At 37.4% G+C, this 17,978-nt stretch overlaps 1 protein-coding gene across 1 annotated transcript; it reads left to right on the plus strand.

Moving 5' to 3' along the window:
• Window positions 1-1,282: 1,282 nt before the first annotated feature.
• On the plus strand, window positions 1,283-1,909 carry LOC112686528. Its single transcript, XM_025558873.1, has one exon. The coding sequence runs from the start codon at window positions 1,283-1,285 to the stop codon at window positions 1,907-1,909; it is 627 nt and encodes a 208-aa protein (XP_025414658.1).
• Window positions 1,910-17,978: the final 16,069 nt, after the last annotated feature.

Raw genomic sequence — 17,978 nt, forward strand, 5'->3', positions numbered from 1 at the left:
AATACAGTAGGCGATAAAACGCAATGTGATAATAGTGCAAAAAAATTATGCATACATTTTTATGAACTGTTAACTTTTTAACTGTGTTAGAATTTGTATCCGTAACGACTAAAAATACCTTCATACGTATGCAATATACGTACATGCGTACAGTATTAAGAATACCGGTGGAAAATATTGTAGAGACGAGCAGGGCTGATGGAAACAGCGTGGTTAAGATGGAAATGTAAAGTTTCGCTACGTTTTAATTAGTTGCTTAGTTAATACACCAGTCGAAAACCGCATTTTCAGCATGAAATAAATGCATTTAGCCTTTGAGGTATGGATGCAATACCAATAATATTATCGCATTTTAGGTGGTATCGAAATAATTCAATATCGCCGGAGCATGCGTGTTATTGCGGATATTCGCACACAAGTCACTGGACGGTGGGAAGCGTGCGTATAATCGCGTTTCGCACTAAATAATTCCAATTCATTGCGAAAGGGTTGTCACAGGATGACCCAGGACGCTACTGGTCACATGTGTAGGAGTATACGTATATTGTCATTGGATTTAATTAGCATAAACAATTCGGGTCAGTGTCGGTAAAATATTAGCATTTGAATATCACGCTGTTCACGAATTCAAGACCATCTCGGTCGATCGGTTTATCCATTTCGGCCAGCATGAGCGCTTCGGTTACTTCAATGGCGCCGAAATAAAACGTTTTGATAATTATCATTACTCATTTACAAGCTGGGCAGCATAAATTGATGTCGGTATATTGTCGATAGTATGTCGAGTAGCTGGATCAATTGTACTATATAATTATCGCCTTCTAAATACATATATTTATTACATTTTTTTTCGATCATTAAATATGTTTCACTCGCTCAGCCACGGGTATACAAACAATCCTCATATGCGATGAAAATAAACGAATTGCATTATGTAATATATGGAGTGATTGATTTCTTTATCTTTTCTAAATAAACCTATCAAAATCTTAGCGCTCTCTGTTAGCGATGGACTTAGGATGTTGTTATGACGAGTACTATTCGATAATCGTCCGGTGTTCCACAAGGTAGCCATTTAGGTCCCTTATTATTTAATATTTTCATTAATACTATGTGCTCAGTTGTTTCCCCTTGTCGTCTCCTACTTTTTGCTGATGATTCTAAAATTTTTCACACGATTACCTCAAATAATGATTGCCTCATTCTCCAGAACACCCTTGATAAATTCACCAATTGGTGTAGTACGTTTAATTTATCTCTTAATATCTCTAAATGTAAAGTCATGACTTACTATCGCTCTAAGGCAGTGATATCTTTTGACTATAGACTTGATGGTATATCTATTCAACGTGTTAGCCAGGTCCATGATTTAGGCATTTTATTTGTACCTTCTCTTAATTTTAGCCCTCATATTGATTATATGACCAGCAAAGCCTTTCGTGCTTTGGGATTCATAAGGCGTCACTCTACTAATTTTAGTTCTGCCAACTGCTTTCTAGCTCTTTATAATGCTTTAGTCCGTTCGGTCATTGAATATGGGTCTATTGTTTGGTCACCATATACCACAGTTGACATTTCTCGGATTGATCGTGTACAAAACAGTTTTATGCGTTTCACCGGTTATTGCCTCAACATTCCTCATCCGCCACATGATTATGGGCCAGTAAGCCAAGTTCTGAGACTAATTCCCCTTTCTGTAAGGCGTGATAATTTTGATATCACTTTTATTCAGCGTCTGATCGAAGGTCAAGTTGATGCCCCAAGACTACTTGGAGAACTTAGTTTTCGTATTCCTAGTAACACTAGGCTTCAGTGTAATTTTTATATACCCACCAATAAATCGAACTTCTCCAGGAATGCCCCACTTATAAGGATGATGCATAATGCAAATAATCATATAGACTACTAAGCCACATGAAGTACGAAGGCTCACATTTTTTATTTTTATTTTTTCATTTTCACATAACTTACACCATGTTGTTTTTTTTTTGGTTTTACTTACTTACTAATTCTTTTTCTTCTCTCTAATATAAATTAGTATAAGTTACGCGTCTTATATATATTGTATATGTTTTTTTTTTACTGTTATCTATGTACTTCTTGTCTGTAATTTTGTAAAAGCCGTCCGGCGTTGATTATAATATAATAATAATAATAATAATAATAATGACAATATTTTACAACATAATAATGCTTCTAAAATTGAAATATATAATAAAATCAACCATGTTCACTGAATAGTGTACGCGTACCGTTATCGGGTTTTGGTGGTCTATTTACTCTTACGAATTAATAAAGTGTTGTATTTTTACTTCAACAGCGATTGTCGATATTAATTGTAAACTGATATAAACGAAAACTAATCGAAGAAGAATTGTTTTATGAAAATAGTTAAATATTATTTCAAACCGTGTTATGTACGATAAGCCATGGTTGAACAAAAATATTTGATCAACATTTTTCAAAACCTTTAGAAAATTGTTACAAAAGGATTGAAACTACTTAAAGGTGTGCAGAAAACTTGCTTCGTGCATAAAAAATATCTGTAATATGTTAGAATACGATTAACGAATAAGCAACACCAACAAACTCTGAGCTCTAACGATGACTGTTATACTGGTCTACGGTTTGCGCCAACAGTTAGATTTTTTTTCCACCACCGAGTCCTAAGGCCTTTGTCAACAATGACGGTCGCGGTTAAATTTCTCTAATCCGTTTCGAATTTCGATTCCCCTTCCCGACACGGCATTTACATTGTCTCGTGAGCACATTCACCAAAAACGATTACGACCCACGAGCGCTAGGGACGAGTATTGGTGGGCGACGTATGGGAGTTGATCCTTTGATCGTTTCTCCGAAAACCCAAGCGCTGCAAGCGCGTATAATTGTACACGTGCACAATACGTATTGTTTTCGGCTGCCGATTTCACCCGCCGTCCGGGGAAACGGAATCGCGCGCCGGTCAATAAGTCGTCGTACACGGTAAGCGTCAACACTGGAACCGCCCGCCGATTGGGGTAAATTGTGAGCGACGACTGATCGGTTCGTGCCGTACGTGCACACCCGGTCGTAGAGATCACACGGCCGCGTCTGGCAACAAAACCGTATATAAATGTAATAACGTAACGTGTGCCGGAGCCGTCGGAATGTGTTTAAACGAACAGTTTGGCCGCTGTAGTCGCGGAGAAAAACCGTAAAATCAAATCTAATAACGAACGCGACGCAACAACAATATGTAATGGTGAAATGATATCGAGGTAGAAAACGGGAGAAAATTATACGTTTCGAATGCAACCTGTGTGCAGCGCGCGTTAAAAAGTGAATATGCATTAGACAGAGAGAGAGAGGAGAAGGAGAGAGCGCAACAGCAGCAGCAGAGCAGCATCAGCTAAGGGGCAGCAGAGAAGGGACGCTCTCGTTTGGCGTGTGGTCCGAAATCGAATTACTGTACCACGTTATAGGCAGCTCACATGGTATATCTCGCGGGTGGTATGGTCTAATAACAATCATAATGACGACGACGATGTAAATAATATGATAGTATAATGATACACCGTGGCACCGGCACACAAATGATTTACGTAAAATAATAATGATAGACGTGCCTACGAGATGCCGAGCGCGTACTGAGCGTTATAACATGTGTTAGGGATACATTTCCCTGACGATCACGAGGATGAGGATGACGACGATAACGAGGACGAAAATTTGGTTGTCGATACAACGCGAACGCGGTTCGTTATTAACCGTGCGTGCTTGGCCAGGACGCAATGTCGCCGTGGGAATACTCGGACAACTCGCGTGATCTTGCACAACGCGGATATTGAACGTTTTGAGATTTCGCTTCTAATTGTACGGAACACATAGAGATTTTATTTTTTTTTCCCATTTCACTTCACCGTTGCTCGTTCCGAGTCTAATAACATATTACGTACTACAACGCAGTCTAATAAAGAAACTGGGTGGTCGAGCTTTTGGTCGTATATTTAAAATATATACAGCGAAACCCCTCACTCTCTCTCGCTCTCTGTCTATAATCAATAATAGACCGTGGTCATGGGAATTATTTAAGACATTTTCAATCGAACATTCCAATAATCGAAGTATATCATTCTTGCGTCATTTAAGTTGAACGGAAACCCATGGGTAACTTATAGATGCTTATAGATTCGTCAGCAAACAATACAATTTAAGGATCACGGATAGATAAATTCACGTAAGATGCTGATTTTTACCGTTGGTCCTCCCTCCTATTGAAATTTCGTGTATTGGTTCATGAAAGAACCATCGGGGCAAGACACTCTCGTTTACCAAAGGACGAAAATAAATATTATACAGTAATAGTGTTATAATAAGAGTAGACATACGGTCGACAATTTTAATTGAATAACAATGAAGTGCTTAAAGTTTAGTATTAGCAGTAGAACGAATCTACAACCATTTCGTGTAATTTAATTATACAATTACAACCAATGCTAGAGGACAGTAAATGTGGAATACGCATAAAACATTTTCGATTCGGATAATTTAACAAAGTAAAGGATGAAGGGTGCGCAGTGAAAAATATATAGGTACGTTTCGTGGTTTCGATGTGTACGAACTCTACGGACACTCATCGATTGATGTTAATTGTGATTCGAAATCCTGAAGTCTCAAAAAATTGTTTGCGATTCCCGCATATGACGATATCTAGCTTAAGGCACCTTTTTAAGGGGCTGCGCCGTTGAAAAACGTCTGAAACGAGTTTTACTGTTTATTAGTCATAACCTCTGATAAATGGATCCTTAATTGGCACAACAGAAACTTAGTTTCATCTGTAGACTGTAAATAATTGTTTTACATTTTTTTAAACTTCAAAAACATAAGCATTACGTTTTTTTTTACTCCATTTATAAATTATTGCAGAAAAGTTATCACGCTGTAGTGAGTTGTTCATAATTCATACAGAGATATTAATAATCAAATCTGGACTTGAGTATTATATCGTATGTAGTTTATTAATTATGGTTTATAACGGAAGATTATCACATTTAAATTGCAAATACGTGGTGAAAACATTTTGAAAAAAGAAATAACTATTACGATATCGATCTGTACTCAACTAAATAAACGATGCAGTAAAGCACAATTTATTCATTTATTTTCAAATCGACCAAAATGTATACTTAAAGATCCACATTTCGCGTACATTATTACTACGTCCATGTCAACTTTCTTTTTCGATATTATTCTGCCGATGCCCATCAGAGAGGACATCTCCAATGAATTGAAGTTTTGCCGTGCAACGACAAGCATCTCTATCGCGAGCCCTAAACCGTCCTATTACACGAGATGATGTTATACAGTAAACGATTTGCCTAAAAGTTTATTGGCAATAGCGCGCGCCTAATCGTCATCCACAGCTGTCTTTCGTTCGCGTTGGTGATTTTTTTCTTCGGGTTTTCAATTAACGGCCAACCTAACCCGGACCGCTCGCCGCCGCCGGTTCGAATAATTAGTTTAACCGGGTCAACGGGCAGCTTGCGGTGCCCATAACTTAACGATGGGTTTATTTTTTAGTTTTTCTACACAATAACCCCTCGAGGGCACTCGAGACGCGTCGTTCCAATAATTGTGTTTTCACCTGATCATCGTAAATAATCGTTGTTGTCGTTTCTTAAAACGGAGGGAGATCACTACAACGTGTACTGAACGGGGTCGTCAAAGTATGCGGAGCTGCGTGATTTGTGTTACGGACATCGATAATATTGTATATGATCCCGCGACAAAGTACCGAATAGAATTGTAGAAAAAAAAGAGCTCGGGTGAGGACGAAAACCGTTACGATTATCCGGACGGTAGATACGTTTTGACGTTCACCTTACGTCATTGCTCGTTACTCGACCGTTTGCTTGTTTTAATTGGTGCACCACACTTGTGTGAAAAAATGTAGTTATAGCGGTCGTACACAACTTTGATAGAACGTCTTGTTATAAAAAAATATATACATATACCAACACCTTGTACGTATAATACTAGCATAATATATTGGGCGAACCTACGCGAATAACGGAATAACTGTTGTGTCCATTGAAATGCTTACTATATTAAATGTACACCTATTGTAGACAAACGTTAAGATAATGCTCTGAACGATCCGATATTGATGTTTCGGATAAGGCATTGTAATCGAGTTGGACGGCAGGTCGAATAAGGATTTAAACTAATAAAATTGTAGTGCGGTGTTATTTTTTAACAAAATAGTGTTTACGGACGTAAAATATCGTGTTCAAAAACAAATTTTAAATTTTAGATTCTTTATCGGACGCTAAGATTTTCTGAACATTTTAAAATGTAGGTGAACTAACAATGTATTTGATTAATGTTTTTGAAACGTAATAAATGTAATTACTGAATTGTAAGATTACTGTCAATAATATTTAAATAAGTATTTAAACTGTGTATTTTATGGTTTCGCAAATTTAGAATTATACATCTAGCTTAAAACATTTAAGATACAAATATTATTAAACGAGAAATTTTAATATTATTTAGATCGCGATCGAAATAATTAATTACGCAGTATAATTTCGAATCATAAAATACAAAACTACTTTTATTATCAAAAGAAGTATAAATAATTAATGTATTAATAGTATAATCTTATTAACTAAATGTAATGTAGTTTATAACTATTAACGATTTTAAAAACTAAAGACCGAGTCAAATTTTTCCTCATTTTATGTTATATAATATTCAGAATTATAAAGAAATCGTCTTAATCTAGGATTTAAGATTTACAAATTTTAAAATTAAATAAAATTCATAATAAATAATTTATTTGCATTGATTAATCCATTTTAACTGTCTTTAGTATCCTTCGTTATTTTTAAATATATTTAAGTTAACCATAATTTACTTAAATTTCTACGTGTATTACATACATAAACACATATTTAAATATTACATCTGAAAACCAATGTAATCATATCTAAATTATGAATTGCACTATAAATATATAGATATATAGATATATATAGTCGCATTGACTGAATTTTAAACTTTAAAGGTTAAAAAAATTCTTGAAAATATTAGATACATTTTTACAGTATATTGTACAAAGTATACCGCATTAAAGGAGTGCGAAAAATAATGGATTTGGTGACTCGAAATCTTGAACTAATTCCAAGACGGAAAATTGTGTTTTCATAATACGCTCTATTCTGCTTAACTTAATTATTTATAATGAATCTTGTGGAAAAATTCAAACACAAATTACTCCTCCGGTGCTCCATTTACCAGTTACCAGTACCAGTTACGTTGAAACTTTTCTTCACTCGAAGTGGTTTGTTGAAAATGCTGTCGTAACTTTTGATTTTTACACGGATATATATACACTATTACTTTTTTCGTTTAATTTAAAGTTGTGTTTTCCCGTTCATACCATTAGGGAAACAGTACATGTAAATATATGGGAAAAAATCGTATTGTTATATGTGAATATTATACGAATGATTCCATAAAACGAGCAATTACCAAAGTAGAAAAATAACAACAGTATTAAGAAATCGTTTACATTATTGTTGTGCATTGATTGGTTGTTTTGTACATTTTCTTTGCGTTTCCCATTTAATTTTCAATAATTCAAAAGCATATCATCAACGGACACATTGATGGAATCACGTTGAAAACTTACCTATTCGAACGGTAATTGCGTTTATAGTTATTGTGACGTCAACAATCGTAATGCAAAATCGATGAAATGCATTTAATTGCATACACAATTTTGTCAAGTCATATATTCCAATGAACACTATTTTTTTGATCTTTTGAAATCATTATAAGCTCTCATGGAAATCGTTTAAAATATGGCAATATCACTGTACTACTTTGCGATCAATCGCGGTGACTCACGTACTTATTTAATAATAAGCAATCATATTATAGTGTACATTTTATAATTTAGTAGTGTATAATAATAATACTTACACAAACTCTCCAGGGTTTTATTTTTACAAGTATTTTTAAACGTATATTAATTTTAAAATCTGGTTCGCATTAACCGTGTAATATACTAGCCGTACACATATTATAATATATTTTAACTAGATTTTATTAAAATAATCACTATAATTTACATAATCGCTGTCTTTTAAGTGATATAAATATTCGCGTACACGACATACATGCCTATTAAATCAACAAGACTCCGTGTTATTAAATATCATTATATTTTTAACATACATAAACAATCAATTTTTTTTTTTTTTTTTGCTTCCGCCGTTCATGATTTACTCGCATTTACGCTGAAAATAAAAAATAAAATAATGTGGTTTATTTTTAATATTTTAATTATAAGCTTAACGCCGGCGACTGAAATATGTTTACTGTAAGACATGTCCGTGACACGAGAATACAAAAATAGGCGCAGAGGAATAATACGTAAATATTATTATATTACTTACAATAAGGCCTATCCGTTTGTCGTGATAAGTCCGAAAACGGAGGATAAGCCCAAGGAATGGTCGCCTGGAGGCGAAAGGGAGTGCATCCCCGATGTTCCACCGTACGGGCGGGATGTAATATATATATCGAAGTAAATTGTACGATCGTGATTACATCGTTTCGGCAATAACAATATGATAACCAAGGGAAGACGACCGACCACGATAAATATGGGACAGTTTCGAACGGATGGAACCCTGCTTGTTGTACATCGGTGTACACATGTGTGATAAGAAGGGACACATCGGGAGATAAAAACCAACGAACGTCAAAGCGAATTGCTATATCGCGTATCTTTACTCCGTGTACAGTAATAACAGTAATTGATCGAACCGTTGACAATATTCTCCAGACAACGGTGTTGCCGTTGAATTTCGATTCAAAGTCGCACGAATCAAATTCCAAGGATCCGTCGTACAAGCCAGTACAGGCAGTTTCGTTGGCATTCCCATGGAATTTAAAAATTCTGTTTATTTTTTTTCTTTTCGTGAAAGGTTCATTGAATGCCTGTTAAATCCTATTCGTTTGAAGCGTAATGTTATGACGTGCACTCTGGCTGCGCCATCGGGGCAGGCGTATCAACGCGATTACGATATGAGTTTCGCAAACTACTTGACTATATTTTTTACGCATAATAGTGTCTATCGTTTGAAAAGAGGTGAAAAGGTAAGCTTTTCATCCTAACTATTGCTGGTATCTCACGAGAGTGATCCGAACAGTGCTGGCTAGTAGCCTCCTGCGACGAGTAGGAATTAACCACACTTAACCTAACCTCTACGAGACCGGATGCAGGTTCGGTCATCCAATTTTTGGACTCGCTATCCGCTTCTCCTAAGACCACGAAGGAACAACTGATGTAATTTCCTCAGTCAAAGTTTCGCTAGATTCTCCCGAACAACAATTAGCCCGTAATCCCTATGAACTGTACAACGGGTTTCGCGATTCCCGGGGGTAAACCCTACCGATATTTCATTAGATTCTGAGCACCATACAGATACGTAGACGCTTAATCACCCGCGTAGAAACTCTTCGCCCGGCACGAGTGGCGCGTAGTGTATTCATCGCATTCCGGGACGATTCGATGTCGTCGTCAAGCGACGAATGCGTTTGCAAAGCACGGGACGAACTGCACACCATATCCATTTTCTATCGAATATGGTTAACATTCCGTCGGACAACAAACCTTTTTGCCGAGTAAACCGCTCGTAGGTACGGTACGAAAATGTTGTGGCGTGCACGAAAACTGCGTATTTTCCTGAACAACAATACTATTCCGACGTTCGTGTGTAGTTCGAAACTCCATAGCAGTACACTACACTAGAACACTGATTTTTTGTCGTACCTAAGGGAAATATAAATGATTTCGGAATAATGAATTATCGCTTGTTATTTCAATATTTAAAATACTTATTATTTCTATTATCGAACGTTAAAACGGTAACTTTTAGTTCCATAATAACTGACGATGGTGTTATTGCACTTAGTGTAATGTTGAATTCTCAAGCGATTTCGCATTTCTTATGATCACCTTTTCCAATCGAAGACGTTGTACGCACTTTATCTAAAACGTTCTATTTTATATTTGCTTATTATTTTTCATTCTACTTGTATTTTTCTGCTTGTACGCTCGCGGTCACTGTACTAAGCTGAATGTGTACCTCACACTTTTTCCGATCCTACAGACGATAAAAAAGTTATTCATGACAAACGTTTTACACTCGTTGTACAGAAAAACTAATATTTTTAAATAGGTATATCGAGAAGGAATTTAGTCGTAGTTATAGGTTGCAGAAAATTCGAGACAGCAGCACACGACGTCAAAATTATTGATACAAAATGCAAAGTATTAGAAGTACAGAGCTTTGTACCAGGATAACAATAATACGTACATCGTCGCGTAACAAATCGTTTCGTAGAGTAAAGTTACCGACCCGCGGTAGGTACTACACATCATTATTATGGCGTGCACGAAAACCGCGTATTTTTCCCAAATAACATTATTCCGTCGTAAACGCGTGGTGTGTTTGAAATTTGCATACGAATGGTACGTAACGTACACAGTACATATGCGTTCGGTTTTTATTTATTTTTTAACCTCTCGTTCGGTCGTTTTCTCCCATACCTACCCCATTTCGAGAAAACCGTTGTGCCGATCGGTATCAGTCACAACATCATCCAAGAACGTGACCACAGCAGTACAGCCGTCGGACGCCAGAAAATCTCACACACTTGTCATAAATGATAACAATTATGTGTAGGTGGACGTTTCGTTCGACGGGTGGGCGTCATCTGCGTGTAAGCTCGTCGATATTACCCGAGACGAACGTACGCGCAGATTATAGAATACGTTCCGAACGCGATTCATGTGACGTGCGGATCGGATAATAATTAAACGTTCCGTCCAAGGAATTCATCACGCGCGTGAGGAATTTACCGTGTCGTATCTACAGCGAAAAAGCTACCCCGTTGCAGTATTATGCCACGCGTACGTCAAAATGATACGTCAAATACCGTCGCCTACCACGGGGCGCACTGCAAACATTTATTCAAGTGCTGATCGAGGGTCTTGTTTGTTATTATATTATTGTTTTGATGTGTACTATCGATCTTGTCGGACAGATAAAATTGTTTGTATGGTCATTTCGAAATTCTAGTAAAGTAATCTAAAAATGAATTTAAGAAAAATTAATGATCCATTAAATATCATAGTATTTTAAATTTGAAAATACTTCTAGACATGAATTTCATCAATTTTCAAAGTAGATTTAACTTGTCAATTATTATTAAATTGAAGCGTAAAGTTGGCTCAACATGAAAATACGTTTTAAAAGTTAAACATTTTACGCGTCTGAGTAGAACACATTTATGTCATTATGTCATTCGACGCGTAATCAGTAGTAGGAAATTAACAGTCGATAAATAATAAATGAGAAGTTTTTTTTTTTTTTAATATTCAAGATCTGTTAAATTAAAACCTGCACTCGAACAATAAAAAATATATAATGACCGCAGAAACAAAAAAAAAAAAATAACACTTTTCTATAATAAAGATCAAAAAAATGTGATCATAACGCATGAATGAAAATATTTTACTATAAAAACATCAAAAGCTTATATGAAAAATATTAGAAATTGGAAAAATGTTATCCAAGAAGTTTTAAAATTTATTTTTGAAATTTATTTAAATAAATTCGAACGAGTGTTAGCGAAACGTGACGCTTCGATTTGAAATGATAACAGTTGCTCGAATAATATATTAGGTATATGTTCTTATACAGTACGCATATTAAATTTATGAAGTCTGAAATGTACTTTATACTTCATAATTGGGCAGCCACCTGTTCCACAAATAATTAAATTTATCGTTATTATCCAACTGCAGTTGTTGAACCCCGTATTGCTCAAGTGCACCCGTTGATTGCGTTAGATTCCATTATTTCGTTTTGAACAACTTCTGTATGCAATTGTCAAACTCTAACCGTTAATATGCAATAACGACGATACACATGTATTATATTATAGTACAATCCCGGCATTCAAAAGTTTGGTTCTCACGCGCATTGCGTTCTGAAATCGTATTGGATCGAATTTCATTGTATGTATCAAACTGTTACCACTATGTACGATGTATGATACAATACGTATAAAATAGTCGGGCGATTAATTAAAAAAGTTCAAATATAAACGTATGTTTTATTAAGGTGGCTTAAAATGTTTGTAATATCATAATTACATGTTACACGTTAAAACTGAGTTTAGTTGACGAATAATTCAGGAAAATTTATCGATATTAAAATATAAAATCAAAGCGGTGATTTGACGAAAAAAGTCCAGTACACAGTCATGCCTCGCAGTTTGGCGTACCGTTGTGATACGTGCAATTCTTCGGAAACTTAAAAATACTGTTTTCACCAGGGCGACACGTGACTCCAGATGATAATATAATATTCTGTACGGTTATACATATATTCACACTGTTATTGTAATTTGTAACCGAACTAAAGACAGATTAATTAAGTCGGCGTTGGTGTATCGGAAAATGACTGCAACGTGTATGTCAGCAATTTAATAATAATATTACGTTGTAATAGTATAACGGAGAGCCAAACTGTTTCGCGGAGTCAATGGACCGCGAGTGGTACGCGCGTCCGCCGTTGGTCACAATAACACCTACTATAGATTGAATGAATTATTATCGCGTGTCCTCGTAAAATATTCTGATACAGTCGTGTTCGTATACGAAACTCGTTCGTCGATAGCTGCGTGGACCGGAACAGCTAACGATGATGACGAGGCTGCGATGGGAGCGAAAAGAGTCGTCGGACAAAACGCCTGTCGCGAAACCGTGTACACCAAACGAGGTTTATGGGTTTTAAAACATGTACTTTGTTTTCATCGTAATTCTTATATTTTTTTTTTTTTTTGTCACGTTTTCGCCAACGACTATATATTTTTTTTTTAGTTTATTTTTCTTCATTTTTTTACGTTTTTTATTCTTATTATAATTTTTTTTTTTTTTAATTTAAAACACAGATGTGTACGAATTTAAATACTCAACGTGAGTACAGTAGAATTATCCGGACTAATTAATGTCAAGGGTGGTCCAGATAAGCAAGTATCCGGATGATTGACATATGACATATCAAAAGTTATGTATTTATTATTAATATATATGTAATATAATTTAACATTCGTATCCATAAACAAATGATTTTATTATAATATTTAACTGAAACGAAATAAGCTTTAATTATAATATGTAACATATTAAAAAAAAAAAAAAACTGACATGGCACACATTATTTATTTTATTTTGAAAAATTACGATATTTTAGTTTGCTTCAGAGTTGACTTTCTCTTTAGAGCAGCTATATCTCTTAACCTTTTTAATTGCAACAATTGAGCGATGTTCGATTCTTCTTGCCTCTCAGACCATTCAAACGCCAAATCCAATGCATCAACAACTTCAGAATGAGACGGCCCATTTTCACTTTCAGTAAAATCGTCCGTTTCATTTTCCTCTCCTTCAGTGTATCATCTTCTTCGAATAAGCTACGAACTATTTCATTATCTGAAAGTATCATCTGATATTCAGAATAATTTGTATCCTCATTAGCAACCACTCATATTCTCTTCATCACAATTTCTAAACACGTGAACTTGGCATGTATCTTTTTTTTTCGTCTGGTTGATTGGCATTCGGATAATCGGACTTCTATCGTTGTCCGTTATTTACAAGTTCTCATTCAGAGCTTAAAAGTTCGACTTTGCGTCTGTGGAGTCATGTTACCGGCCATATACTTACAACTGTATGTCGATAAATATCTCGATTAATCACATTTACGATAACGCTCTGAAAAAAAAATCTAAAGACGATTTCATGATTGATGCACTAAAATTCGCTAAATTCCGTCGATCAAAATGTTATCAATACTTACAATTGATTAACTTTTGCTGTATATATTTCTTTACTCTATACTATGGTAATTCATATATTTTAACTGCATAAATTTCGCCTACATGTCAGGATTGGCCGAACCTAATCTTTCGAACATATAATTTATATTGTGTCGCACATATTTTCAAGAAAGTTCAAAATTTTGTTACTCTCCGTCTGATCCGTGTATCTGGAAAACAAGTGACAAACGAGGAAAATTGGTGGGGTAAAAACGCAACTTTGGTAAGAATAACTTTTCAAACATAACACTGAGTTTGAATGAGAAAACGATTCAATCATCATGTTCGGGTAATCTTTTATTCCACAGATTTTGTATATTTGTAATTCGTTCAAAACGATAACGGTTCAACGGTATCGTATTTTCGGTGTGATTTATTGTCGCGAATTTTCTTTTCATTTTTTTTCTCGAAGAAATGCCGCCTCGAACAGCAACATGTCCTTCACGCAGGTGAATCAGTCAAATTTACGGATAAGGATTACCGGTAATCGGAAGTAACGTTTAAAATCATCAGCTGGTGCGATAAAAGTCGTACCTATAATAATATAATCTATGCGAAGGTTATGTTAGATAAAATAATAACTAACTGATAAGACAACAGTGATAATAGATGGCCTGAATCGATTGCGTTCAACGCAGTACACAGTCGGAACTTCTTTTGTGAGTCTAAGGTGTCGAGTCCCGGGCGAGCCAATAAGCATACCGCAACCACGATACTGATATAGATAAAATATATATATATTATTCTGTTGATATGTTCCTGTCCTGCGTCCTGTACCACCGTTTTTGTAAATAACACGTGCAGATGTCACATACGTGTATTCGTGTTTACGTTATGTGACTGACGATATTGGTGGCCGGTCGTTGGAAAAGTGGTCGAAAACTAAAAAAAAAAATAGTTTTTTAGCTGACCGACCGGTTTGTGTGGTGTTATTATCATCGTTATTGTATTCTATATTGTGTATAACTTATAACGTTTGATAATATTTCATACTTATATCGGGTAAATATACACCGGTCCAGGGGAAGGAAGAACATTCGATGATCGATGGCGTTTTAATCAGAGGAAGTTAGTATTGATCGGTGCGCGCGCATATTATGTGTCTAATTATTATCTGGCCACCATTAACCCGGGCGGGGTGGGGGATGAACCGGTTCGACGGTTAATGGTAATTATAACGATTCCCGAATACGAACCGTTCGCCGGAACCTTAAATTATTCCAAAACGGTTATATTAAGTGTCCGGGAGATCGCGAGCGCCCACGCGTATGCGTTTGTTGTTAACAATACACGCGAATCCAATACGAAAAAAGTCCACGTGGTCGTGTTCAGTATGCGCAAACGGCATTACGATGTGGGCACAATCGGTTTTCGTGATTTCGGTTTCGACGTCGTTTTCCAACGAGTTTATAGTGTACGTTTACGAAAACACGTGCGCGGCGCGGGCTCACAGAGCGGACGATAAACACTCGGGAAAGTGCGTTTTAATTGATTCGGACACCCATAGTGCGAGTTTGACCGTCGTAAAAATCGCGTTTTGACGCCTAGAATGCGTATATTATAAAACGTGCGTACGTAATTTATACGAAAACCTGCTGGCCAGCCAGTCGTTTAAGCTCGATAAATCGAGGCGTACTTGTGTGGTGTCGTACGTCCACGCGGGAACATAAATATTTTATTTTATTCGCCCAATAATTAAATACGTTTAAATTTTACGGTTATGTGGAAAATATGTTCATAATAGTCAACGTATATTACCCGTAGTACGCAACATTAAAGGAAATATAAACCGCAATACAGATGCGCGATTAACTTCAACCCAACTTCCTAACGTTAGTTAGGAGATTCTTTGCAATGACGTGCGAATGATGGGCGCGCAACCTTACCGATTTGCTTGTTTTACGTAACGCAGTTCTCTTTGTCCCTTGACCCTACGCCGGTAGTCGATGATGTACATTTACGCCTTTTATACCTACTATTATTTAAAATACAATATCGGTGTACTAGGTCAGCGCGAGATCCGAACAGTTCGGGCGCGATTAATACGCACACAGAGGCTTTTCGTTCCGGTCGCGTTTCATTAAAGCCATCCGCCGTTGCGATTAACGTGCGCCCTGTTGTTTTGCGCGGCGCGGCCACGATCGCCCACGTTGGGGGGGTACCAGGTAAATATACGTATACGGACGGCGGTCTAGGGTCGGCACGCCGCCCGTCATGGAAACGACCGCTCAAAGGTCCGGTCCGCTGTCGCATGAAACCGCCGCGGAACCGCGTGCGATCTCATCAGTATACGAAACGGCCGCGCCACCGCTTCAAAACGATATCGCGTTCACCGGCATGGGAGCGATAGACCGTGGGACGGCATATAAATCACTGTTGGTGAACTCCTACGGGGCGCGAACCCCTCCGACGACACCTTTCGCTTCCACCGTACGTATTGAACACGTACACGTGTGTATGTACCCAGGGCACTTTTGCCTGTTCAAATCCCGCGACGCGTTGGATCACAAATAACATCCTTGATTATATTTGCAATTTCACCCCTTACGACCGCGTTAGTCTCTCGTCGAAAGTTCTCTCTCCGCCGCCGCACGGTTAACGGCACTCGGATGCTAATCCCGACGACTTTTGTATCGCACACACACGCGTGCCCACCGCCTCACTAAACGAACTGATCTGGTGAAAATGCTGTCTCAAAAGCCGTACAACGGTGAAACAACGACACACGTATATCGTTCGCGTCACATATCCGCGCTCGTATCGACCAAGGACATCGTCGACGATCATGGGCGTCCCCAGAACTTAACACCCTCCAATAATTTTAAATTTGTTTTCCAAAAAATTATCTGTAACGCGCCAATTTAGTAAACATAAATTACTTTAATATATATATATATACATATAGAAGAAAAATATCTTTAATATTAATTGGATTATTTTATCTTATCGTGTATATTATGTTTGAGGAAAAAAAATTATGTAAGTATAAAATGAGTAAAAAAAAATCTTCATTTACTTTTTAAATTAATATTGCTCCCGCCCTTAAAAAAATATCTGGGGACACCTATGTCGACGATGTTACAATCGCTCTGGTGCGGTTCACGCCAAACAGTATCGTCGCGCGTCAGCCACACGCGCTACGCACAATGCGTACGCGCGATTTACGAAACCGCGTCGAGCGACCGCAACGTAAGTAAACGGTCGGGATCACGCGACGGTTGTCACGCGTTACACAGCCAAAGGGATATTACAATCGTACGTGTATAATGCGTGCGGTACGCAGTAAAAACCTGTAGCGCGTACGTTAGATTACAACCGAACTGGATGCGACGACGAGTAGAGCTGCTGCACATGTTAAATTTCCGACCGAAATCGATGATTGTTACGAGCGTCGCTGCATTTCGTAAAAACGAACAAACCGTCCCCGCGCATCACGTTAATTATTGTTAAACCCGGCCCGTCACCAACGTCGACTTCAATACCTGTCCGCGATCCGGTCACGTTTTTCGGGTCAACCGCGATCCACTCTCTATTTCGCGTTGTATACGTCGCTGGACAAACCCCCTAACGCGCAGGCAGGCTCGTAGCGTTCTTCGTTCGCAGTCTTGACGTACTCTTACGTATTATCAATAGGTATTTTTTCCCGACGCATTTCGCGTTTCGAACGCACCAAGACTGGATCAGGGGTGCGTTTCAACGCGATGGGGGTGTGTTTGCACGCGTTACAATACACAGCCGATACTAAACGATATTAAACCGTACACTACAGCCGTACGCCAACCAGTGCCCCTGAAATCACCGCTAGTTCTTCTAAATCGCCACCATAACCGTTGTTTCCCGTCCCATCTATATCGTTTCTGAAGCATGCGAACTCGATATTAACTTAACTTAAACGGGCTTCGCGACCGATTGCTGTTTTATTATTAGTTCACGGTTCACTACGCGTGATGTAAGCTTTTCAGGTATAGTCCTGCGTATGATTATCAATGGTTCGGGAATCACATTATGCAGTTGTGTTCGTAAAAGCGAATCGTGCA

The sequence above is a fragment of the Sipha flava genome, unplaced genomic scaffold (genome assembly GCF_003268045.1).
Source record: "Sipha flava isolate LNK unplaced genomic scaffold, YSA_version1 108_pilon_pilon, whole genome shotgun sequence".
NCBI lineage: Eukaryota > Metazoa > Arthropoda > Insecta > Hemiptera > Aphididae > Sipha > Sipha flava.

Bases quoted from the DNA above. Each gene is read 5' to 3' on its own strand.
- LOC112686528 (XM_025558873.1), top strand. From the start codon at position 1,283: ATGACTTACTATCGCTCTAAGGCAGTGATATCTTTTGACTATAGACTT.